We start from the raw sequence: 24,718 nt of genomic DNA, 5'->3' as shown, positions 1-24,718 counted from the left end.
TAAGAATGAACAGAGCATGGTTTCCAGTTCTGAAAAACACCAGGCTAACAAAACACTCTACACCCGACAATAGCCCTGCAGAGAAGATGAGCACATCAAGCACCAATCCATATGCAAAAGAACCTCCTCAAGATACACAGAACTTTTCAGTGTTCTGTGTTTATGGTCTGTGTTTTTATGCTGTGACTGGATTTTTAATGCTGCATTTTAGTTAATAACTTTTAATGTTTTCATTATTTTTTATTACCTGGAGAAGCAACATAAAAATTTTATATTTAAATAAAATCATACTTTACATGATTCTCTTGGCCTTGTGTTAGAGTGGTGATGGAGGTCTGTTCAAATAAAAAACTGAAGCTATTGTATGGCTATAATCCCAGTCTTTACCTACCTAAATTTCCTATCTTTGGGGGAGTCCTGTGATAGTTCTTGGAGTCAAATTAAATTAAATCAAATAGCATAGGTGCTAGTTTCATTCTTCAAAGGTGCATTTCTTATTTGGGGCAAAAGCTATGTTGAGAGAAACTAGGATAAACTCAAATTCAGTGACTGGATCTTCGTTTACAAATGTATTGGGGCTCAGATACAGGAGATGAGTTTTGCCATTATGCTTAATTCAGGAAGGAGACTAGATAGTTCCCTTTGATTTATTCAACATTGTCTGAAAAATCCCTTTAAACTTTTTGTAATATTTTTCCTTTGTTGTCACAAACACTGACCTATTTTTATGCGGCCAGAATCTGAAATGACCTTTGCTGGCCTTTATGATGATCCTTCTTATAAAGGGTACTTGAAACCCTCACTTTGCATTTTAACCAATTTTAGTTGGTATTTTATTTCCTTGTCAGATTCTGAGTCTGATTAAATCTACTCCTTCCCTGGCGTTTGGCATCTGTGCTGCAGGTCTGAAAGCAAGGTGAGGGATGTCTACATTGCCCTTCAACCATGTTCTAGGTGTTCATAAGGGGCTAGATGCCTGTGCAGATCCTGTGTGTAACACTGAACTCGTGTTTTATTTTGCTGTATTCGTTTGTGTAAAATGGCTGTCACTCTGGGATTATCATAATTGAATAATGCTACTCTTCTAAGAATTTAACTGACAGATGTCATGGGATTGCTCCCAAGTAAGCTGTTTGAAGGCAGCCTCCATTCGCTTCCTAAATGTTGCCATCAGGTATACCAGAAGAGATTGTGTTAAAAGGGTGTCTAGGTTTCTCAGCACAGCCTCTTAGCCTGATGATAAAAGCATCTCTTGTCATATTTGAAGCATTAATCAGATTCCTGAATATTTTAAAATATTATTTCTCTTCACCCTTAATAGGAGGCTCCGGTGCTGCAAGGAGATTATATGATAGGAGTAGAACTGCCTCCTTCACATTCCCTCTGTCTTTTTTTCCCCATAGTACTGTGGTGCTCTAGAAAAAAAATCCTCCTTCTTGTTGGCCCAAATGTGAAAGTTAGTATCAACCATCTTCACTCAAATTGTTACAATTAAAGCAAAATGAAAATGGTTCAGTTGCTGGCATGAGTCTTTCTATACAGCATGCTTGTTACAAATCATGTCACTTTCCAGTAACCAGACTGCTGCCAGTGGGAGGCTCAAAAATGCTCATGTTAATCAAAAATTTTAATTTCAAATCAAATCGACAGTTTACACATGGTAAGGAATGCTGCTCACCATGTGGTATTTCTTTCTGCCCTTCACAAGTGTGCCACAGTGGGCAAAATGGGTGCCACTTGCTGTTAAGCATGTTGACTACCACACTTGAAAATTTATAGGTCTCAGTGTATTGGGCATGGGGAGCAGCTGAACTAAAGAAGCCCCTTAGAGAATAGGAAACAGAAGGGGTTTCAGGAAGGCCGGCACTGGTAATCCACTCTTGGCACAAGCTCCTGGAGAAATGACAGGTATTCAATAAACATCACTGTGGCTAAGGGAAAGATTTAAAGGAGGGAGGGGCTGGCCAGCAATAAACAAGGCACTGAAACAAATGTGATTATTTCATCTCTTGATTAGTTTGAGTATGTAAATAGTCCAAAAATTAAAAAGGATTTAAATTTATTTATATGTTATCACAATTAAAAATGACTAAGCTACCTCTTACATTTTTTTAGTGCAGTTCAATAGTGCAGACTGTTCACAGGATTATACTGAGTAGACTAACAATATTTAGCCCAATGGGAGTTAGTAATGATTAACATCAAAATGTGTTTTTATAGAACATGTACACTACATTATAATCAATAGGGAAGGTTGTGGTCATAATATTTTGCCGCTGCATGAGATCAGTCACAAAATAATAAGAATGGGCTATTTGTAATGATGGAACATCAAGATGGACGGATGTTTCCAACATCTATCCAAGTTAAGAAGATAAGAGCATCCTTACAAAGCCACTGAAATTATCTTAATTATTTCCAAAAGGGATTATGTCAGTTGTTACGCAATACAACATACCTGAATTAAGCACAAGACAATAACAAGAAGTTATATACGTATTCTTTTTCAACATTCAATAGTGCAGAACACTGAAGAATAGCTTGAGAATTCTGACCATGTGGAATAAGAGTCATGAGAGGCCCTCCATTATTTTATACTTAGTTCCTTTAAAGAGCAGGTTAGTTCCTTTAAGCAAGTTTACTCAGAATCCTACTAAGGTCTATTCAATGGAGTTTACTTCCAGGATATTTCTTAGGGTTGCACTGTAAGAAACCCAACATGTCCAACATTATATGGTAATTTGGACCACCATCGTATGCTGTGTCCATGAGTCATGCAAAGTGTTAGCAGGTTGAGTATTAACATCTTTACAAGAGAGAGACTGCACATGCTTGAGCTGGCTGAGACCCATGTTCTCTAACCTGGAAGCCTTGCCTGCCAACTTTAGATGTATTGAAATGAATGATATAGTAAGTGGTTAAGGAATGAGACCAGCCATGCAATTAAGTTATATTCTGGATTTAATGGTTTTATGGTGGAAACTCCACCACCACCACTGGACAATAATGTATTTTTCAATAACTGATGGGCAGCCAATAGAGTGATTGCAGAATGGAAATAATATGCAAGCTCTGCCTAGCTGTTGATAATAACCAATCTGCAAAATTCTGCCACAGCTACAGTCTCCGAATTGACTTTGGGGAGACTGGACTAGAAGGGCCAATAGTCTGGTCCTTCAGTGGGAGCTCATGGAATGGAATGCTTTTCATATAAAATATATGCCTCTACGTAACAAAACTAGCATGACTACCAACATAAACAAAGATTCTATGCATAGTGGATCTTAGCAGTATATTTTAATATTACAGAATGAAGCGGTAACCAAGGTTTAAAGTTCCACTTCAGCAAATAGCTTCAGGTGTTAAATTCATGTTATCAGGTATCTCAGGAAAAATGCAAAGAAAAGAGAAGATTCCTAATTTCTCATTCCTATATATAGACATAGATATATCTGTGCATAGAGTATCATACTTCTGTGTAGAAGGGTAGTCATGATATTGGCAAGTATTTTAAAAAATATCTTTGTTCAGTGCTGGATTTGCAAAAATTGCTAAAAAAGCTTTTAAAAACCCCAAGAGATCATTAATTTTGTATGGTGTGAAGTGTTAACAAAACTTTCATTATTACACTCTATTAAGTCGAGACCAGGAAACAATTTCTAATCAACGCTCTGATCTGAGCAGGCTTTTGTGCTAAGCCAAAGATCTTGTGTGTGCTATTCACACATGCCCACTTCTAGCTGTCGTTATTGAAATCCCTTGTAATCTCCACGGGTCAAAGGGCAGTCATCCATGACTGCTGCAGTTAAAAGGTTATGCTGATTTCTGTTGTCAAATATCAGTCCTTTCTTCTTTCGGTCACTTGTATTCTGCCTTCTTCAACAAGAAAGATCCAGCCTAGAATTGTATTACATGACTTTAAAGTCTTATAGGTGTCCCTCCATTGTATTCACATTCTATGCTCCACATACGCTTATTCTTTCTGTAATTTTACACAAAGAATTTTCTATTGATTTTAAAAACTGGGTTTAAAAGGCAGATATGTAGGCAAACTTCAGACAACATTGAAATGTGGACCCAGCAGCCTTATTATTTGAAAAGGAAATTTCTGATACAACTGGGTAATAAAGCAGCCATGATTAATTGTTGGTGCCAGTGAGAACCAAACCTAAAATTAACAATTGCCAAACATGAAGTTTTCAAGAGAAACAGGGATTTAAAAAGGTAAAACCCATGCATTTCAGTGACAAAATTGTTGAAAATTCAATTCAGTGGGTTTGCTCTGTAAATTAAGTATAGGATGGATTGGAATTGTTTTGGAGTTTCTACAAAAGACATTTCAGCATATTGAATTACAATTATGGTCCCCTCTGAAACATTTGGTGGCTTTATTTCTAGTGCAGAATGAAACTTTTCCACACCACCGCTTAGATGACTCCTGCCAGGTATACGCACAGGTTTTTTAAGAGATGGGTTTGGGTTCCCCAAGCCCAACTCAAGTTCCTTGCCGCTACATAGCAGCTTTGGAGAATAGCTGTTAAAAATAAAGGAGAGCCTAAACAACCTCAGAATGCTGTTTCCCCGTGTCAAAATAGTTTGGAAGGGAGTTTTTTTCCTGTTTTTTTCTGTTCCACGTGTTGTATTCTGTGCATATGGAGCAGTAAAAATGGGGCGGGGGACTTCCCTGTGCTATTGTGACATGGGGAAATGGCTTGGGGGAGGAGCCCCTGCTTCCTCCACAGAGGCATTCTGAGGCTGTTTGGACTCTCCTTTATTTTTTAACAGCCATTTACTTTTTAACTGCTGTATGGCTGTGCAAATCCAAGTTGGGTCTGAGGATGCCAGGCCCTACTCTTTAAAAACCTAGATGTTTAGAGATACCCCAAGTTAACTAACGCTATTGACCTGCATCCAACTAAATTCTAGAGACTGTTAAGTTCTATAAACAGGGAGCAATGATTTCCATAGTCTCCTAGTCAGGGCTGGATCTACAGAGGGGGGCAGGGGGTCACCTGCCCCCAGCGCTGCCAAACAGAGGGTGCTGAGCAGTGGCTGGCCAGGAACGCATGCTCTTGGCCCTCTGGTGGCAGCGCGGGCAGCAGCGTTGGAGGGCTGGGAAGCCGCCCCCGTGCCATGCACCTGCAGTGCTGATGGGGCAGCCAGCTTACTGTGTGCTCCTGGCCCTCCAGTGGCAGCGCAGGCGGCATGCTCCCAGGGGGTGCCCTACATGATGATGTCTCGGAAGTGATGTCATCACACACACCTGGGAGCGTGTGTGCACTTTGCGGAGGGGCAGGGGCACAACCGGACTTGGGATGCCCTGAGTGCTGGCAACCCTAGATCTGGCTCTGCCCCTAGTATAATTTTCTTGAGAGCACTTATATTAACTGTGGTTGGACACAGACTGTTACATTATAAAAGCACACAACAGAAGACGGGATTCAGATTCTAGATTAAGTTATTGTACAAAATAGGCATTTTTCATTTTTTAAATCTTTTAATTGTTTGATACAATATTAAATAGTGTGTATAGTCTGTTCAAATTGTTGTCCATTTATTATCATGTTTGTTTCCACTTGTAAAGATAGGCATATCTGTACCATCTGTAAGATAAACATAACACACAAAACTTTTTTGTAGGTTTTGTAAAACCTCACATGAATACCATGTGCCTGGTATAGTTCAGAACCAGAGCAGTATAGTGATTAGAGTGCTGGAGGAGGATATAGGAGACCCAAGTTTGAATCTCCACTCTGTCATGGACGCTCACTGGGTGAATTTGGGCTAGTCACACTCTCTCTCAGCTTAACCTATTTCACAGGGTTGTTGTGAGGATAAAATGGAGCGGAGAATGATAGGAGTGTGTGCAGTGAGAATTTTTTTCTTACAGTTTTGAATTCAGGGTTTCCAAACAAACTCCATTTTGGTATTGTTTTGTTTGGGGTGGGCCTGTGATGGAATCAGTATAAAAATGTTAGGATTGCCAAATGCTGGATCCAGCAAGAGGCGGGTAAAAGCTTGAAACAGCAGGAAGAGAGAATGATTGACAGGTCCCTTCCCCCTTCTGTGGATAGCCTGAAAGAGAATGGAAGTTGGTGTTAGAATGATGAGCTGACAATTAGTGCTGACAGAATGAAGGGTTGACAGTTGGATTTAACTGAAGAGTTAGGAGGACTTAGAACCTGGCATCAGGCCAGAAAGGGTCAGCCAGAGAGCCCTCTGTGTGAGGAAGAAAGAGAAAAGTGTACCCTAACAGTAAAAACATTAAGTTTATGATGCACTTTTAGTCCTTGTACTAAAGTGGGACAGACAGCAATTATACTGAGACACAAGAGATCTGTAAACTTGTAATGGGCCAAGGAAGCAGGTAGAAAGGAGTCTCCCCTTCAGCCAAAGGAAATGGGTTGTAGCTTCGGTATTTATAACTCCTGCCCAGTATCTAGAGAGTGTTTTAACTCAGTGGAGTACCATGAGGTCTGCAGTAAAAGGGAAGGTGTGCTGTGTGTGTGCATAAATTGGAGCACCTAACCTGTGAAGGGGTATCCAGCAAAGGAAAAACTTTACTTTAAAGTGTTCAGATTTGATAACACCAACCTCTCTCATCTAAGTCAGTAACCCAATAAAGTATACCAAGTGTTTTGTGCCTCACACCAGTGAAGTAATGTGTGCAAAAACCTCTGACTTACTTCAGCTTTCAAGTATCTGCCTACTTATCTAACTATCCATCCTACATGTGAATAAACCTGTTCATCTTTGGTGCATTCCCACATTGGGACTGCGCTTGTGCTGGCCAGCGGCTTGGAACAGGACTTTCTCAGCTTAAAGGCTATTAAGGGGGGTGACCTCCCCCACAACTGTTCCAAGCTGGCTTTTCCCGCCGAAACTGTCATGTAATCAGGAAGGTCACCCCCCTCCCTTTCTTACCCAGTTTGTTTTTTGCCGCAGTGAAAAAAGGACGTCTCTACAGCTCTCTCAGTCTTTATCGGTTTGCTTTTGCGTTGTTTTGTAAATAGTTGTTTGTTAGTTCAATTATAGTTAATAGCTGTAATTTATAGGTAGATTTTAGGTGTTCCTGTTGTTTTTTAAAAATTTGTTTTTATAATTCAATAAGGACAGCACCCCAATAATAAATAAATAAGGAGAGGGCACCAAGAGCCCTGTGGCGCAGAGTGGTAAGCTGCAGTACTGCAGCCCAAGCTCTGCTTATGATCTGAGTTCGATCCTGGCGGAAGCTGGGTTCACATAGCCGGCTCAAGGTTGACTCAGCCTTCTATCCTTCTGAGGTCAGTAAAATAAGTACCCAGTTTTCTGGGGGTTAAATGTGTAGATGACTGGGGAATGCAATGGCAAACCACCCCGTAAAAAGTCTGCCAAGAAAATGTGATACGACGTCCCCCATGGGTCAGTAATGACTCGGTGCTTGCACAGGGGACGACAATCTTTACCTACCTTAAGGAGAGCATCATGGAGAGTGGGTGAGTAGTGAGTTGCATTGCATTTGCACCCGCTAGTTTGCTTGTCCCAATTCCAGAAGAGTAATGGTGGACAAATCACTTTTTAAAAAGTGTGCTCTGGGTGGCACTAAGATGGCCAAAATAGACAGACATTCATTCTGCCTAGCGAATGGTGGACAAATCACAACCTCGAAGCCGACAGCAAAAACGGTTACAGTCTCAGGAAACTTCCACCTTGGTCAATTTGTTCGCAAGTGTCACCCTAGTCAAAGGAAGTTCCCATATGACCATGGAAAGTGTGTCAGAATCCCTAGCACTAGTGGAACTGGAAGCGACTCCTTCAGAACCACCAAAGAAACGCTCACTGCCTGAGTTACAAGAGGAGATTCACACTCTGTTACAAAAAGGAGCCCTTCAAAGGGTACCTGAGTTGGAGACACCTTTTGGTTTCTTTTCACGTTTCTTCCTAGTAGATAAAAAGGATGGAGGAAAATTACCTATTCTGTACCTCGGGGGTTTAAATGCCCATCTGAAGGTCTCAAAATTTAGGATGGTGACACTCGCATGGGTTATAAACATTGTTTCACCCGATGCCTGGTTTGTGGTCTTGGACCTGCAAAATGCAAATTTTCACATCTCAATACACCAAAACCATAGGAAATAGCTGAGGTTTGTGTTCAAGGATTAAGTTTTCCAATATTTAGATTCCCATTTGGCCTACCCATGGCACCACTACAAAATGCATAGCGGTGGTTGTTGCTCACTTAAGGCGACTGGGGCATTCTATTTACCCTGCCTTGACGACTGGCTAATTACTGCTAGTTTGCCAGGGGAGTTGGAGGAACACATAAATCTTATCCTAAATACATGCGAGTCCTTAGGACTGATAGTCAATAAAAAGAAATCAGAGCTGATACTTAAATGCACCGTAAGATTTATAGGGGCTGTGCTAGATTCCCTGTCTAACAAGGCATACTTACCTTCTGATAGACTTTCCCACTTGTCCAGTCTGCTTCAGCATTTTCAATCTAATAGGTTCCCGTCTGCACAGTTCATACCGGTCTTATTGGGGTTGATGGCTTCTACCACTGTGGTGGTTCCTTTGGCACACTTAAAAATGCGAACCTCACATCTATGGTTTATTAAATGGTTCCACCCAGGGGTTCAATCCCCCCATACCAAATTCTCAATTCCTAGGAAGGTCCTGCAATCCTTAGAGTGGTGGTTGGACCATGATAACTTGTCTAAAGGAGTGGATTTTGATATATATCAAAACTACCATTACCACAGATGTCTCCCTAGAAAGATGGGGAGGCCACTGGGAGGATTTGTCAGATGGGGTTTGGTCTGAGTCTGAAAAAAGGAAGCATTGCAAGCAGTTTACTATACTCTTAACTCGCTCTACGATATCTTTTCGGGCAAGAAGGTGCAAGTCCTATATACAACCACAGTATATTATATAAACAAGCAGGGTGAAATTTTTCAAAGAAGCTTTGTAAAGAAGCTATTTGTGTGGGAATGGGCCATTGCCCATGGCATTACGCTTTGCACTTTTAGCCTTGCATATTGCAGGAGTCGACAACACAAGAGCAGACTACCTCAGAAAAGTAGGAAAGTCACATCAGAAGTGGGTTTTGACAGACAGATATGTGTACCAAATATTCCTTCAGTGGGGATTTCTATAAGTCGATCTGTTCACACACGGGAAAACACAAAGGCCCCCAGGGGGAAAGACAGGGTATTCCCTGGGGGGGGGGGTGCCTTTCCAATCCAATGGACAGGAGGGCTGTTTTATACGTTCCCTCCCATTCTGCTAATCCACAAAAGTGATTTGCAAGGTACAAACAGATCAGACTACATGCATACTGATAGCTCCATTCTGGCCACGTCAGCCCTGGTTCCTTATAATGAAACGGCTGGCCAAAGGGCGTTATGTTCACTTGCCACTGACTCTGGCCTTGCATACCTATGGACACACCCATCACCACGATTTGAACAAACTGCATTTCATAACATGGTTCCTAGGGTAGAAGGCATGAAGTTTTCAAGGGAAGTGGCTAATGTTCTACTCAGCTCTCAAAGGCTATCCACCAGAAAGTCATATGCCTATAAGTGGAACAGATTTGTCCTGTGGGCAAACGCCAGGGCAATAAATCCAGAGACATTCTACCTGTCTAATATCTTTGATTATTTGGTATCCCTACAGATCTCAGGATTGGCATCCTTGTCAATAAAAATTCATTTAGCACCCATATCAGCATTTCATCAGGGCATTGATGGAAAGTTTTTTCACACTATTTATCGAAGTTGTTTTTGAAGGGCTTATACAATCTTTACCCTCCCTCCCAGGGCCCTCTTGGGTCCCCAGTGGTCCTTATCATTGGTCTTGACCAAACTGATGCTGAAGCCATTCGAACCCATGGCAGCTTGTTCTCTGCCCCTTCTATCTGCAAAGACGACATTCCTTCTAGCAATTGCCTCAGCCAGAAGAGTTGGGGAACTCAGAGCACTTAGCATAGACCTTTCTTTCCTACATACTTATCCAGACAGGGCAGTAATGCGCACTACCCTACAATTTTTTACCTAAAGTGATTTCTTGGTTCCATGTGTCACAAGTTATAACTTTACTAGTGTTTTTCCCTGACCCAACCACCCCCCAAGAACGGACACTACACACATTGGATGTGTGTTTTATTTTACAAGGATAGAACTCAATCTTTCTGTAAGGAGTCATTCTTCATCTGTCACTCGGGGCCCCGAGTGAGCAAAGCTGCATCGTCACAGACGATCTCTAGATGGGTTGTGTCAGCGATTAAACATTGTTATAAGTAGAGACGGGCACGAACAGCAATACGAACAAAAAAAGCCACGAACAGCCCGATCTGCTGTTCGTGAGCAAGCTGTTCGTGAGGCTCCATTCCCCATGAACATGTGTTAGTTCCCTGTTCGTGGCGTTCGTCGTCCATTTGTGGCGTTTGTCAGCCGTTTGTAAAGCCAGACAGTCTGACACCTTCAATCAATTCCCTTGGCAACATAGGCAGGGACTGTCTGAACTCTGTCTGAACTCCTTCCATTGCTCTGGAAACCCCAATCTAAGCCCAATTTACCTTGATAGGCAGGTCTGCCTTCCAAGCATGGAGCTCCAATTTTATTACATGGGAACAAAAAGATGGGGGAGGGGGGTCTTCTGTAGCCATGGGAACACCAATCTCATCCCTCCAAACCCTGTTAGGCAGTTCTGACCACCAACCACAGACCTCCTGTATTACTCTATGGGATGTTTGGTTATAAAAGCACTGTGTTCCCAGCTCTGGCTTTCAGTTTTAGCAGACAGTGGAGTGAGAGAGAGCTGTTGCTGACATTTGAGAGAGAGAGAGAGAGAGAGAGCATTGGAGCTTGAATTTTTCTGTGTGGTGGGGTGGGGCTCTACTCCCTCAGGTTTAAGTGCTGCTGCAAGGCTCTGGATCTAAGCTATTCTTTATTATTATTACCTTTCATGCTGCCTGCTCAGGTCAGGTTTCTGGGAGTGGTGGGTAGGGCTCTACTCACCCTCAGGTTCCAGGGCTGCTGCTAGGCTCTGGGGCCAAGCTATTCTTTATTATTATTACCTGTCCTGCTGCCTGCTCAGGTCAGTTTTTTTTACCAAACTTGGATGATGGCTGGAGGAGAGCCTTTTGAACACTCCCTGTGAATATGGGCTCTCTAAGTCCCAAGGGGGCCGTTCTGGCCCCAACGAACATCCAACCATGGACTGTTCGTGAACAGTTCATGTTCGTTGATGTTCGTGAATCACTCTTCATAGACGGCAACGAACATCATGTTCAGGTTTTTTCCCCTGTTCGTGCCCATCTCTAATTATAAGATGACTAATGTCTCTTGTCCCTTTGTTCTTTGGGCCCATTCAACAAGCGGCCAGGCAACATCGTCTGCATTCCTGCAAGGTATTCCCATTGCTGACATTTGTTGTGCTGCTTCGTGGTCTGGAGAGACCTTTGTGAAACACTATGCTGTAGATGTCAACTCCAGGAGAGAAGCCCCAGTGAGACAAGCAGTCTTACAAGTGCTCTTTGTCTGAGAGTTCTTTCCCACCGCCGGGTGAGTAGCTTGCTGTTCTCCCAATGTGTGCCTGTATGGAAGACCTCGATGAACAACAGTTACAGGTAAGTACAACACTGTTTTTCATCTTGGTCTTTGTGCAGGCACACATAATTGGCCCCCCTCCTGCCCCGCTGTGAACTCTCTGACAGTATTTGGGTGATTGAGGCAGCACAGGAGAACTGTGGGAGAAAGATGGTGTCCTTCCCAATCACGTGACTGTTTCAGTGGGAAAAGCCGGCTGGGAGCAGTTACGGGGGAGGTCACCCCCCCAATAGCCTTTAAGCTGAGAAAAGTCCTGTTCCGAGTGGCTTGCCTGTGCAAGTACAGTCCCAATGTGTGCCTGCACAAAGTTTTCCTTCAAGTACACTAAACACACACACAGCAATTGAGCTCAAAGAAAGAGAGTGATGGTGGCTTTGGATGACAAAACGATAGCAGTGATGTGGTGTCGGCAGGATGGCACCCAAATAAGAGAGTGGCACCCAGTTCAGTGGCAGCATTAAATAAAAAACCAGCTTTTACATATCCCTGTATTCCAAAGCCAATAAGCAGTGAGAGGTCATGCTCCTAGGACCTGATTGGCAGGAAGACAATACTATTGCCTGGGTAGTTAAAAATAAAACCCAAGATGCACACCTTCCTTCCATGGAGTTTTAAATAAACAAGAGATACCTTCCCTCCATGTAATTAAAGTAACATTTCCAAAACCGATAGGTAGGAAGGGGTCAGTCAGTAGCAGTGCTCCCTTGAGTCCTGGTTGGCTGTGAGACATTGGCATTGCCAGGGTAGCACCAAAAAAAGATGCACCTTTCTCCCTCCCCTGTAATGGAGTTAAGTTGAAGGGATATTTCCAAAGCCAGGGGGAGGGGCCGGTGTTCCTCCCCTTTCAGTGACTTGATTGTCAGGGAGACAGTGTCATTGCCTGGGAAGAACTGAACAAAAAATGCTTTCATGCACACCATGTACATACCCCTTCCCTCCAACAAAGTTAATGTATAATGCTAAGGCACAATCCCTCCCCTTGGAATCTGCTTGGAGAATTCTGAGTGTACTTTCAGCTTTTTTGTGTAGTATTGCACTCTCCTAATGATGATACAAATGTCTTCCAGTCCCATTTATGAGAAAAGCAGAGTCTAAATAAATAAATAAGATCTACTCCATCGTAACTGGCACATCAAAGCATATGGCTAATCCTTGACCTACCAGGCTTACTGCTAGGAGGATCAAAAATCTTTTCAGTGACTCTGTGAAGGTGTCCTGTAACTTGTGCCATAGACACCCATTTTGTAAGTATTATTAGATGTTACTTGCTTGGCATTGTTTGTGAAACAGAGGATTATCTAAGCAGGGGATAAAACTGGGAGGAATCAAATGCAGTTAGGAAAGGGAAGGCTTTTCTTTCTAACCAGGCGTTTGATTAAGATAATAGGCTTGAGATTCTAATTGATCACTGCTATATTAAGGTTTTAAGATGTCACTGTATAGTGGGATACTTTACATGTCTAGTCTCTTGTAATTTCTTGTAACAGGTTTCAGTGCTATGATTACCTTGTGATTCAGAAAACCAAAAGGCACAGGCTGTGCAATTAACATTAAAGAAAACCCAATGTAATTACTCATACATAAATATTTTGTGTATCTATTATTTAAAAAGGTGCATAGTAGGAAAATGTGAACACTGATGACTGAGAAAGAGAGGCTGTGCTATTGTTAACTATATCTGCAATCTATTTACTCTTCAGTGTAAATCACAGGCTGCTTTCACTTTATTGAATGTTAAATATTATTGAATGTTAAATATTTTTATACTGGGGTACATGCACATAACTGCAGAATGTATAGAACAAATATGGAAAGCACACAAAATATCAATATATCAGAATTACTATGGAGAACATTCCTAACACTTTCTACAGTTATTCTGCTTGTTTTCTTGCTTTCAACATATGCAAGGCTAACTTTTTCTAGTGCCTTAAAAAAAGAGTCCTTTCTTGAGACTGGTTTCCTGAGACTGGTTTCCACATATGGTTTCCACTGAGGAACAATTTATAAATAGAAGATATAGTTCACAGCAGTAAGAACTCTATTGATTTCTATGGATCAGTGCTATGTTCAAAATTTATTCAGGTGCTTGGTGTTCTGACTTTTAGGCTCCTTGTGTATCAGTCTGTCTAGGGACAGCCAATAGTCCAGTTGGACTATATACTTCTGCTTTTAGTATTTATATCTGTTGGATTTGCATCAGTGAAATGGAAAAATTAAAAGAATGCTGGCAGATTCATGATTCTAATCAGTGCCAGGGTGTTGCCAAAATGTGCTTCCACTACTGCATAAATTTTTGGAAAAAATGTATTGAATGTGTTGCCTGAATGAAGAAGTTACATACGTTACCTCCACTTTTTCAAAGTGATAGATATGAAGTTGGTAATGTTTGATCAATACATCTTTTCTTTTTGATTAACTTTTTCAGTTTAGCACTGTGTTTGTGTGTGTACGTGCATGTATGTGTTACAATAAGCACTATAAAATGCATGACACAATAAGCAGCAGTAGTATAGTAGCAGTAGTATTCTTTTGTAGCATGTGAATAAATACAGTGAAATCAAATAATCTAATAATCAGCTAACTGGGCACATGGAGGTTTTACATTCAATACTGTGTGTGTGTATATGTGTTAGAACTGGTAACCTTAATTAGAACAACCTTAAAACGTATGCCTTTATCCTACAGACAAGAACGTCTTTACACGTCTTTTAATAATCCCTTTATCCTCAGATTTCTTTAACCCTGATTTCAAAAGCAATAGGTCATGTTGGCCTATCGGCTACAGCCTTTAGTTTAAATCCTGATATGTTCTATAAGCACTGTAGTATCTGGAGCAGTGGAATTCCTTATACCCAATTTACAGTTTGAGGGCTTCTTGTTTTGTAATTGTTTACCAACAGAAAATTAAATTACCATTTGGTGATGGACAGATTTTCATAGAAAAAGGAAAATACTGTTTAGGGAAGTGTACTAACATTTTGATATAAAATATCCTTTACACAAATGAAACAAGCAGGCAATCATATGCCCGTCTCTTAAAAAAAATCAGAGCATTAGAATTAAAGCTTTTTAATGCAAAGATTTCACTTCTTTTTTGAAAAGCTTATTTTAAAGAGTTTTTTCCTTTGTGAAAAACATTCATTTTCAAGATTTTTTAAAGAGCTGCTATTTTAAGATTTCCCTAACATAACCTCAGAAAATGAAGAGTACATCTTTAAATCTTGTTTTGTTTGAATGAATGAGTGGATAATCCTGATCAGATGTTTCTTTAGAGAATAATGTTTAAAACGATTATAGAACTTAGCTGTCCCATCTGATTCCTAGGTACGGTATTTTGATTTCAATTGTTAAGTCATTAGGGTCATTTGAGGTAACTTTATTAAAACTGGCTTCCTTTGTTTCTGATTTCTAGTTGAGAGACTATAATATATTCAAAACTCCAAGTTACTAATAAATTTCTTAAGTTACTAATATCTCGTATAGGGCCTCCCACTATTCTTGGTGTTGGGTGTTTATGTGTCTTTTTATTGAATTACTTTTATGCTGTTTTAAATGTTTTAAATTTAAAATTAATTTGTTTTGTTATTTTAAATGTTTTAATGTTTCCCGCCTTGGTAACCCTCTTTGGGTAGAATGGTGACATACAAATGTTTTAAATAAATAAAATAAATAATACATACCTGCTTACTTAAGCAGTCATTAATGATAAGTAAAATCAATATATCTAATTCTCAGCAAATCTGTAGATTCTTAAAACCAGATATTGGAGCTATGAACAGACAATATGAATCTTTCTAAAAACCTGGAAAATATCCAAATTTTGCAGAACAATACGATATCTTAAAAAACACATATTGGGGGGATTAACTGCTCAAACAATAGAAGCAATCCTGTAGCTTTAAGAAATGAATGCCCTTAATTGCCGTTACTAAGCAACCACAACAGTATTGCTAACCTTCAAACCTTAGTTTCTGTGAATAAAAGGCAAGGGGAGAAGGTAGGGTCTCTTCCAGGGCTATTTTGGACTTTGAAGGATTACTCATTGGACGAGGTCCAGTAGCAGCAACCAGGGTAACTTGCTTCTACACAACAGAGGGTTGGCTGCTTGCTGCTGTTCAACAGCAGCTACCCTATGAAAGCCGGTGTAATATAGTGACTAGCTTTTCAGACTAGGATATGAAAGGCCAAGGTTTGAATCCCCAGTCTGCCATGGAAGCTCACCGGGTGATCTTGCTGTGAGAATAAAGTGGAGGAGAAAAGAATGAAGTAAGTTGCTTTGAGTCTCCATTCGAGAGAAAGGTGGGGTATAAATGAAGTAAATAAATAATAAATATGGATGAAGATAGGGACGGATAAAAGATAGGTGGATGGGGGGGGTGAAATGGAAAGAAGGAAACAGGGAAGATGAGGATAAGGAGGAAATGGTGTGGGGAAAGGGATGCAAATGATAGTGAGGTCCCCCCCACACACACACACACAAGTCCTTGTAAGTTCACCATCATGCAACTGGGCCCAGCCCAGCAGCCAGTACTGTGAAGCTGGGCCATAATTTCCCAGGTAGAGTCTGCCACGGGGAGTGAAAACCAAACACAAGCTGAAGACACATAAAGGTAGTTTGGCTGTTGGCTGTGAAGGAGAGAAGGAAGCAGGAAAAGAAGAAAACTATGGGGTCTTTCATGGAAAGGAAAGAGAAAATAGTGTGAATGGGGAAATGAGATGCCCCCCATATGTCCTTGTGGGTCCCCTGCTTGTGAGATTCTATTTCTTTCACATAAACAGTTATTGAATATTTGAGAATAATGTCATGTTACAATTAATCATTTTTCTTCTTTTCTTGTATTTTTCAGGACATTTGGGCTTCCAAGACAGTTTTGTCACATCAGGTGTTTTCAGTGTGACTGAGCTAGTAAGGGTCTCACAGAGTAAGTATTGTTATTTAAGAATATTTTATTTGACTTATTTTTCCTTTGTTTTGTCCACACACATTCAAGCTTTATACCAGCATTTTAAAATCAATTTCCAAATCTCATACATAACTAAATAAGTGTTTTTAGTTTAATTAGGAGGAAAAAAGGCTATGTTTTAAGCTATGTTTTGATATGCAACCTGTACTTTGGACAAGAGGTTACTGTTAGGACAGAATATAAGGAAACAGAATAGTTTCCAGTTGGCAAAAGTGTCAGGTAAGGATGTATGCTATTTCCCCATTTCCCTATCTGTTCAACTTACATGCCGAACATAACTTAAGGAAAGATGGATTAGATCTTGAAGAAGGTGGAGTGAAAATTGGAACATTAACAATTTGAGATATATAGATAACACCACATTACTGACAGAAAATAGTAAAGTCTTCAAATTAACTACTGATGAAAGTTAAAGGAGAAATTTCCAAGGCACTGAGCATCAAGTAATGACTTGAGAAAAGTAATGACTACTGAGGAATTATGCAACTTTAAGACTGACAATGAAAACACTGAAATTGTAAAAGATTTTCTGTTTTGGGCTCAATCACCAACCAAAAGGAAGACTGCAACCAAGAAATCAGAAGGAGATTGAGACTTGGAACAGTAGCCATGAAAGAACTAGAAAAGATCCTTAAGTGTAAGGATGTATTTCTGGAGATCAAGATAATTCATTTTGTGGTATTCCAGCAGTTCCCAACCTTTTTGGCACGAGGGACCAGCTTCATGGAAGACAACTTTTCCACAGACCGGGGGGGTGGGGGATGGTTTCGGGATGATACAATTGTGCACTTTATTTCTATTATTACATTATATCATGAAATAATTATACAACTCACCACAGTGCAGACTCAGTGGGAGCCCTGAGCTTGTTTTCCTGCAACTAGATGGTCCCATTTGAGGGTGATAGGAGACCGTGACACCCAAAATGTGTTGCTTATGTCCAGTCTACTCCGTGATCTCAATTTGGTTGCTGTCAGCCGTAGCACACAGAGCTGCGCAGCAGCCACACCACCACGAAGTCTATATTTTTTAGCACAACTGTGCGGGCAGGAGGCCTGTGGCATTTATCCACTCTACAGCAGTGGCCACGCCACCAGAGGAGAGGAAGAGGCAGGAAGAGGCAGACTGGGACAGAGAGCAGGTGATGCTCAGGGTGGCTAGCTGCCCAGTAGGCCTGGTGGTGACCAGAGGAGACAGAGGCAGACTGGGGCAGGCAGCAGGTGGTGCTCAGGGCAGCTGGCTGCCCAGCAGGCCTGGCAGTGACGCAGCACACAAAGGCGCGAGGAACGGACAGCAGCAGCAGCTCCAGCAAGTGCAGCCACACCGACCACAGCATGAGGCAGCAACTGCGTGTGTGCTGGCAGGGAGCAGGAGGAGAGACCCAGAGGCATGATGGGAATCAGCCGGCCAGGCAAGGTGATATTTCTAATGAAAAGTGCAGGGCCGGCCAGGCGAGACACAGCCGCCCCTCCCAAGATGGCGACCGCCTACCTCGCCTGTTCCTTGGAGTTGGTTCTGCACTTGTCCGCCATTCACCTCCTGTGCATCCCGGTTGCTAACAGGCCACGGACCGGTACCGGTATGCTGCCTGGGGGTTGGGGACCCCTGTGGTATTCCCCATTACTTACATATGAATGTGAAAGTTGGATAATGAGGAAAGCTGACAGAAAGAAAATTGATTCATTTGAAACGTGGTGGTAGATGAGAGTTTTATGGATACCATGAACAGCCAAAAGACAAAGAAGTGGGTTCTAGATCAAATCAAGCCAGAATTCTCCCTAGAAGCTAAAATGACGAAACTGAGGCTATTGTACTTCAGTCATGTCATGAGAAGACAAAACTTACTGGAAAAGACAATTAAGAAAGGTAGAAGGCAGTGGGTAATAATAAGTGATGCATCAATTAAAAAATTTTAAAAAAAAAGAAAAAAGAAAAAAAAAGGTAGAAGGCAGTGGGAATAAAGAAAAACCCAAAATGACTCAATAAAGAAAGCCACAGCTTTCAGTTTGCAAGTGAGTAAGGCTGTTGATAATAGGACATTTTGGAAGTCATTAATTCATAGGGTTGCCATAAGTGAAGTGACTTAATGGAACATAACACAAAGAGAAAATAAATTTACTTGAGAAGAATAGCTCATAAATATTCATCAGAGCCTTGCTTTTCTTTTACAAGATAAGGATCGATACCGCCATCAAGAAAAAGAGTGCTGCTATTTTTTTATATTTTTGTACAGTGCTTTTAAATGTTTTATATGAAATGTTTTAAATGTTTTAATGCTGTTATCCGCCCTGAGCTTGCTTGCGGGGAGGGCGGAATATAAATACAATAAAATAAATAAATACATTACCAGGTCACTGGCATCCTACCTTTTAGCAATCCAGCCTAAAATTAGAAAACTTTTGTGATTGGAGTAGTAGTATTTTGGTTTCTGTTTGTGAATGTGGGATTAGGCTCAAGGCTGTGGCCAAAAGAGCTGTACTGGGAAAGGAAAGGAAAAAGGAAAGGAAAGGAGAAAATAAATTTTGAATTATCTTTAAAGTAATAAGGTACTATTTTTACAAAGCTGAGCTGTGATAGCAAAGTATAGTTCGTACCCAGCCTAGCCCCTGATTCTGGAAACCACAATTTATGGTGGCACAAGCTATTTTTGCAATTGGTTCAGCAGTGGCTATCCACATTCTTGCAAAAGCAAAGACACATACATCTTGCACAAATGCACTCTCACAAACATATTTATACCCTGCCTTTCTCCCCAATGGGACCCCAAAGCAATTTACATCATTCGCTCCTCCATTTTATCCTCACAACATCGTTGTAAGGTAGGTTAGGCTAAGAGAGTGTGACTGGCCCAAGGTAACCCAGCATGCTTCCATAGCAGACCAGGGAATCAGATCTAGGTTGCCCAGATACTAATCCATCACTGTATCACACTGGCTATAGACACTAGTCCATCACTCTTTCACTCTGGCTATAGTGAAAGGCCTTTAATGCAACACAAAGATACTTGCAGTTGAAGCAGAGAAGGATGGTTTCACCAACTGTTCTGCTATATTGAATCCTGGGGGTAGAAAATAGAATTGGCAACTTTTCTCATGGTTTTCTTTATATAAAATGTTTGTAAATTGGTAGGTACACTAGAAGGTACACATTGCTAGCCCTGTTCAATTTGCTAGACCTAAAATGCTGCTTTAACTATAATAGTCCAAGCTATCCCTAGGGCCCAGTCATAATTTTTGTGGGTCAAATGTAGACATTTAACACAAGCCCTCTTTCCTATTACTCAAACTCATACATACAATCTCATGCAGTGGAAAAGAGTTTTATAGGTGCTACTGGACTCTTGCTCTTTTCCACTGCTACAGACAAACACGGCTACCCATCTTTATACAATCTCATAATTCATGGAAGATAACTTTCTATTTTATTTCTGAAATTACATAAATGGACCCATTGTAATGGGCTTGTGCCCTGGGCTGGGCCCAATGGAAGTATACTTATTATCTTGCCCATCCGTTTATGTTTGGGCCCATTTATGTTTGGGCCCTATTACCTACCATTCCAAGCTAAAGTAAATCTTTTAGATCAAGCTGCTGAATGATTTCATGTCTGGTAAATATTTTCAGGGGAAGTTTGTGTGTTTTCAGAATCAGCCCGTTGATTTTCATCAGACTTTTAAAAACACCTGAAGACATGAAGTTGCCTTATACTGAATCAGATGCTAGATCTATCAGAGTCAGCTTTATCTACTAAGACTGGCAGTGGCTTCCCAGGGTCTCAGGGGCAGGTCTTCACCTTACCACCGGATCCTACTGGAAATGCTGAGGATTGAACATGGGACCTTCTGCACTAAGTCACAGCTCCCATGGCCCCATGCACACAGCACATGTATAAGTCTACATCTGCATGCATATGCATCCACAAGCATTCATTCAAGATGAGGACTTTAGGAGAAACTTACTATCATTCCCATGATGACTTCCTGTCTTTTATAGTGCACAGCAGCTGTTGGAGGCTTTAGGCTGAGCAGAGAACTGGCAAGACAGAAAGGGATTGTTTAACCCTGTTACATTGCTTGTTGTTTCTGTGTATGTCTATACATTTAATAAACTTTCCTCGTCCACTCAAAGTCTCCTTTTCCAAATTCTTTCCTTCCCATGGGGAAAGAAAGAGACAGGGACCTATATCCTTTACTCCTTGGTGAGAAAGTAAGCTGTGGGAAATTTTAAGTAGGTAAATGGATAACAAAGAAAGCATTAAACCTTCCCCTCCTATGGGTTCTCCACTCAGTTTGAAGCTGCCCACAACTGCTGTGTTCTTACATTTTAAGAAACCCCCAGTAAAAACAGTCATAAAACACATGTAAACTGTAATTTTATCCTTTATAACTATCATGATTTTATGTACTCCAAGGCCTGAGTTGTATGGAATTCTGTTTTTCCAAAGCCATTCATTTTGACCTTTAAACAATGCTAACATCCTCCGCCTGAATGACATGCTGCAAGATGGTCATTACCAGCTTGTCAATATTCAGTAACAACAGTGAATTGAGTACCTGTCACAACCCTGTTCCATTGATCAGAGATGCCTTGATTGTGTTTTACTGTGATATAATCCAGATAGACCACTAAGATATGGACACCATTGTCTCCCAGTCATACTTCTGGTTTGATAACAGTTAAACTAGGACCTAAGGAGTAAGTGACAAATTGAACTGAAATCAACATTTTATTATATGAATTTATGTCCATTCATTGTATAACATTTGAAAATCCAGGAAAAGGTAGACTTTGCAATAATATGGCCTGTCACTGGATTCTCTGCCTCTGTAGTTAGAAACTTATTTATCAGTTAAAACACACTGTAGCAATCAGCTGTCTTGGCCACACAAGTACAGGTACAGTATGGGGATTCCTTAACAATAAGAACACGGAACAGAATGTAAGAAGGTGGCACTCTAGTGTTTGAAAGTTGCAATAATTTTCTTACTGTATAGCATGAATCATTGTTGCTTTAAAAAACCCAAAAGCAATGATCACTTGTATTTACTAGGATTCCTTACAGTCAGCTTGAAGGCTGAACCTTCTGGCCTGAAGATGATTGAAAGGCAATTTAGGCTGTACCATTAACACAGGAGTTGTGGGGAAAGAAGGGGGAGGAGAAGGTGACACAAGGAAGAGATTCCAACAGAATGGGTATTCTGCTATGCCATGGCTGTTTCAGACTGTGCTGATCTTGCAAGATTCCAGCCTGCTGTTTGGAAATCAAATGATAAACATGAAGATTAGCAGAGTCTTGTGGCTTGTGTCATATCCACAGAATTCACATGCTTGACACTCCAAAAAATTCTAGTTTGAAGGAGGCCTGAGCCTTGTGAAATATATCACTAAAGTGGAATAAAAATGGAAACAGAGTTAATATGATACTATTAAAATATTAAAGAGATAAAAATTAGTAGATGAAGTTACTGTCATTACTCTGATCAGATATGCAGCGTAATCCAAGATGTACTTACTTGGAAGTAAGTTCCACTTAAGTGGGACTTAACTCAGTTACTCCAGAAAAGTATAAATGGGATTTCAGCCTGTGTGTGCTTTTCCCCCTGTGTGTGTGATCTCAGGACCCCAAGTTTTAACAGATTCATAGTCCATAGGGCAGCTTTTTTAATAGATGTAGCTTGACAATTCAAAATGGCTGCTGAGAATTGGACATCAGTCAATAAAAGGAGTGGCAGAGCAGCTTTTCATAGATCCTTTTCTATGTATGTTGGCAAGCAGTATTTGTTTTTATGCCACAGCTTAGCTTTAGAACCTGTTCTGGTGCCTAAGATATATAAAATACAGTGGCGGTAGATATGTTCAAAGTATGGAATTGCAACTAACCTTTAAACTTTTGGAATTACGCAGCAGGCTTTCAGACTAAAGGATGTCACTTCAAAGAATGTCTGAAACCTGCATGCCCCCACTCCCACTTTTTAAAATAAAATTACCATTGATGGAAAGCATTCACAACACTAAATTCAGGTTTTTGGTTGCAGTTATGCATGCAAAACAGTTTCACTCTCATTGACCTCTGTTGAATTTAAACAGACTGACTATGCTCATTTATCTGGATTTTGCACAATCAGAAATATGCTGAGAAAAATACACTTAATTGTCCAGCTAGTATATTTTCCAGTTATGGCTTGGCTCTCACCTAGATTTCTGTGGGCATAAGGAGGGGAGGGAATTGTCAATTTCTCCCTCTTGCTGCAGTACAAAATACCCTCCCAAATGCTGTTCCTGGGAATGGGGGACCCTAAGGAAGAGCTCAGAGAAAGATTGGGGGTCTCCCACAGAAAGGGAGAATGGGCACACACTCACTGAGCCTACAAAAATCTAGGTGGGATCTCTTTGGTTCTATGGACCATAGCTATGCTATTTCTTCCCATGTAAGCCTGCAAGATTTCTGCTATACTAATTGATATTGTAGAAGATGTCATTAAAAACCAACAGTGTGAAAATAAACACTGAAGAGGCTAACTTCATATTCAATAGTAAAGGACTGGTGTCTAAAGTCCACAATTCAAGTTTGGATATGAAATGACAGAAGCAAAAAAAAAATTACAATACAAAATGGGCTGCAGGCTTAGAATGAAACATTGTGATAACCTTACCTTTGTAGGCCATTATATCAGTGGCAGCTTACTCAAACTTTGTTCTCAATCAATATCCAATTAAAACAACACAAAAAGTCCCCATAAACTTAGGGGTTAGTTATGTTTATAAATGGAGTTGGCATAATTAGTTGGTCAATAGCATGCTATACTAGTAATGTTAAAATCAACATCACACATTTTGTATCTGTTGTAGTCTGTGAAGCTTTCTTACACAAAGTAGCAAAAACATCTACAGGAAATAAAAGCCTAGTCACAGATTTCAGCCACCTTCCTTTTTTAAAAAGAGGCTACTTATTGAATCAATTGAGGGAGTTACTGGTTCATAGACATGCTTGTTGCTTGGGTTTACTCCCATATCACTCTTATGTTGTCACTTTGCTTCTTTATTGTTACAAAATGAAAATGTTTGTTAAGTCAAAGCCAGCTTTAGATATTTTTTTTAGGGTTATTGTGGTCATAAAGAGATTAACCAAGTATATCATTTGAACACAGAGCACAAAGATTTGCAGGAAAATAACAGGTTTGCCAGATTGCAACAGAAAATCAGGAAAAATAAAAAGAAACACCAAAGATTAAACATTAGCTGCAGTTATTGAGACCTTCATAACACTGGCCTGAAAGTACACTGATTTCACTTGATTTAAACAAGCTATACCTAGCCCTGTCAGTGAAGCAACATGCGTGAGAGTAGATGGAGGATAAACACAGGTAATTATATTACGTGCACAAAAATGGAGCTGTGGATATATATCCATGAGTCTCTAGTTGTTGCTCAAAGTAGTAGAGAAATGGGTTATAAATCAGAAATGGGGAAAGTGAAAAGATGTAAAACTCATTTTAGCATTCCGAAGAGCCACATCTCATATAAGTTCCAATTAGAATAAATAAATGGTGTTCGATGTATTGTCGAAGGCTTTCACGGCCGGAGAACGATGGTTGTTGTGGGTTTTCCGGGCTGTATTGCCGTGGTCTTGGCATTGTAGTTCCTGACGTTTCGCCAGCAGCTGTGGCTGGCATCTTCAGAGGTGTAGCACCAAAAGACAGAGATCTCTCAGTGTCACAGTGTGGAAAAGATGTGGGTCATTTGTATCTACTCAGGAGGGGTGGGGTTGAGCTGAGTCATCCTGTGAGAGTTTCCCAGGGTGTGGAATGCTAATGGCGGGAGGCTTCACTGTATCCTGAGGAGGTTCTTTTGCATATGGATTGGTACTTGATGTGCTAATCTTCTCTGCAGGGCTATTGTCGGGGACAGAATGTTTTGTTAGCCTGGTGTTTTTCAGAACTGGAAACCATGCTCTGTTCATTCTTAAGGTTTCTTCTTTCCTGTTGAAGTTTTGCTTATGCTTGTGAATTTCAATGGCTTCCCTGTGCAGTCTGACAAAGTAGTTGGAAGTGTTGTCCAGTATTTTGGTGTCCTGGAATAGGATACTGTGCCCTGTTTGAGTTAGGCTATGTTCAGCCACTGCTGATTTTTCAGGTTGTCCAAGTCTGCAGTGTCTTTC

The 24,718-nt window shown here is 40.7% G+C and overlaps 1 protein-coding gene across 2 annotated transcripts in view; it reads left to right on the top strand.

The window, feature by feature from the left end:
• Positions 1–24,718, top strand: part of NFIA (nuclear factor I A) — a 448,502-nt gene that overhangs the window by 291,646 nt on the left and 132,138 nt on the right. For both annotated transcript variants that reach the window (XM_054981696.1, XM_054981695.1), the window contains exon 4: positions 16,445–16,519. In XM_054981696.1, coding sequence (XP_054837671.1) covers positions 16,445–16,519 — 75 coding nt within the window. The remainder of the gene's footprint in view (positions 1–16,444; positions 16,520–24,718) is intronic.

This window comes from Eublepharis macularius, chromosome 5 (genome assembly GCF_028583425.1).
Source record: "Eublepharis macularius isolate TG4126 chromosome 5, MPM_Emac_v1.0, whole genome shotgun sequence".
Classification (NCBI taxonomy): domain Eukaryota; kingdom Metazoa; phylum Chordata; class Lepidosauria; order Squamata; family Eublepharidae; genus Eublepharis; species Eublepharis macularius.
This window is presented reverse-complemented; position numbering and strand designations above follow the sequence as displayed.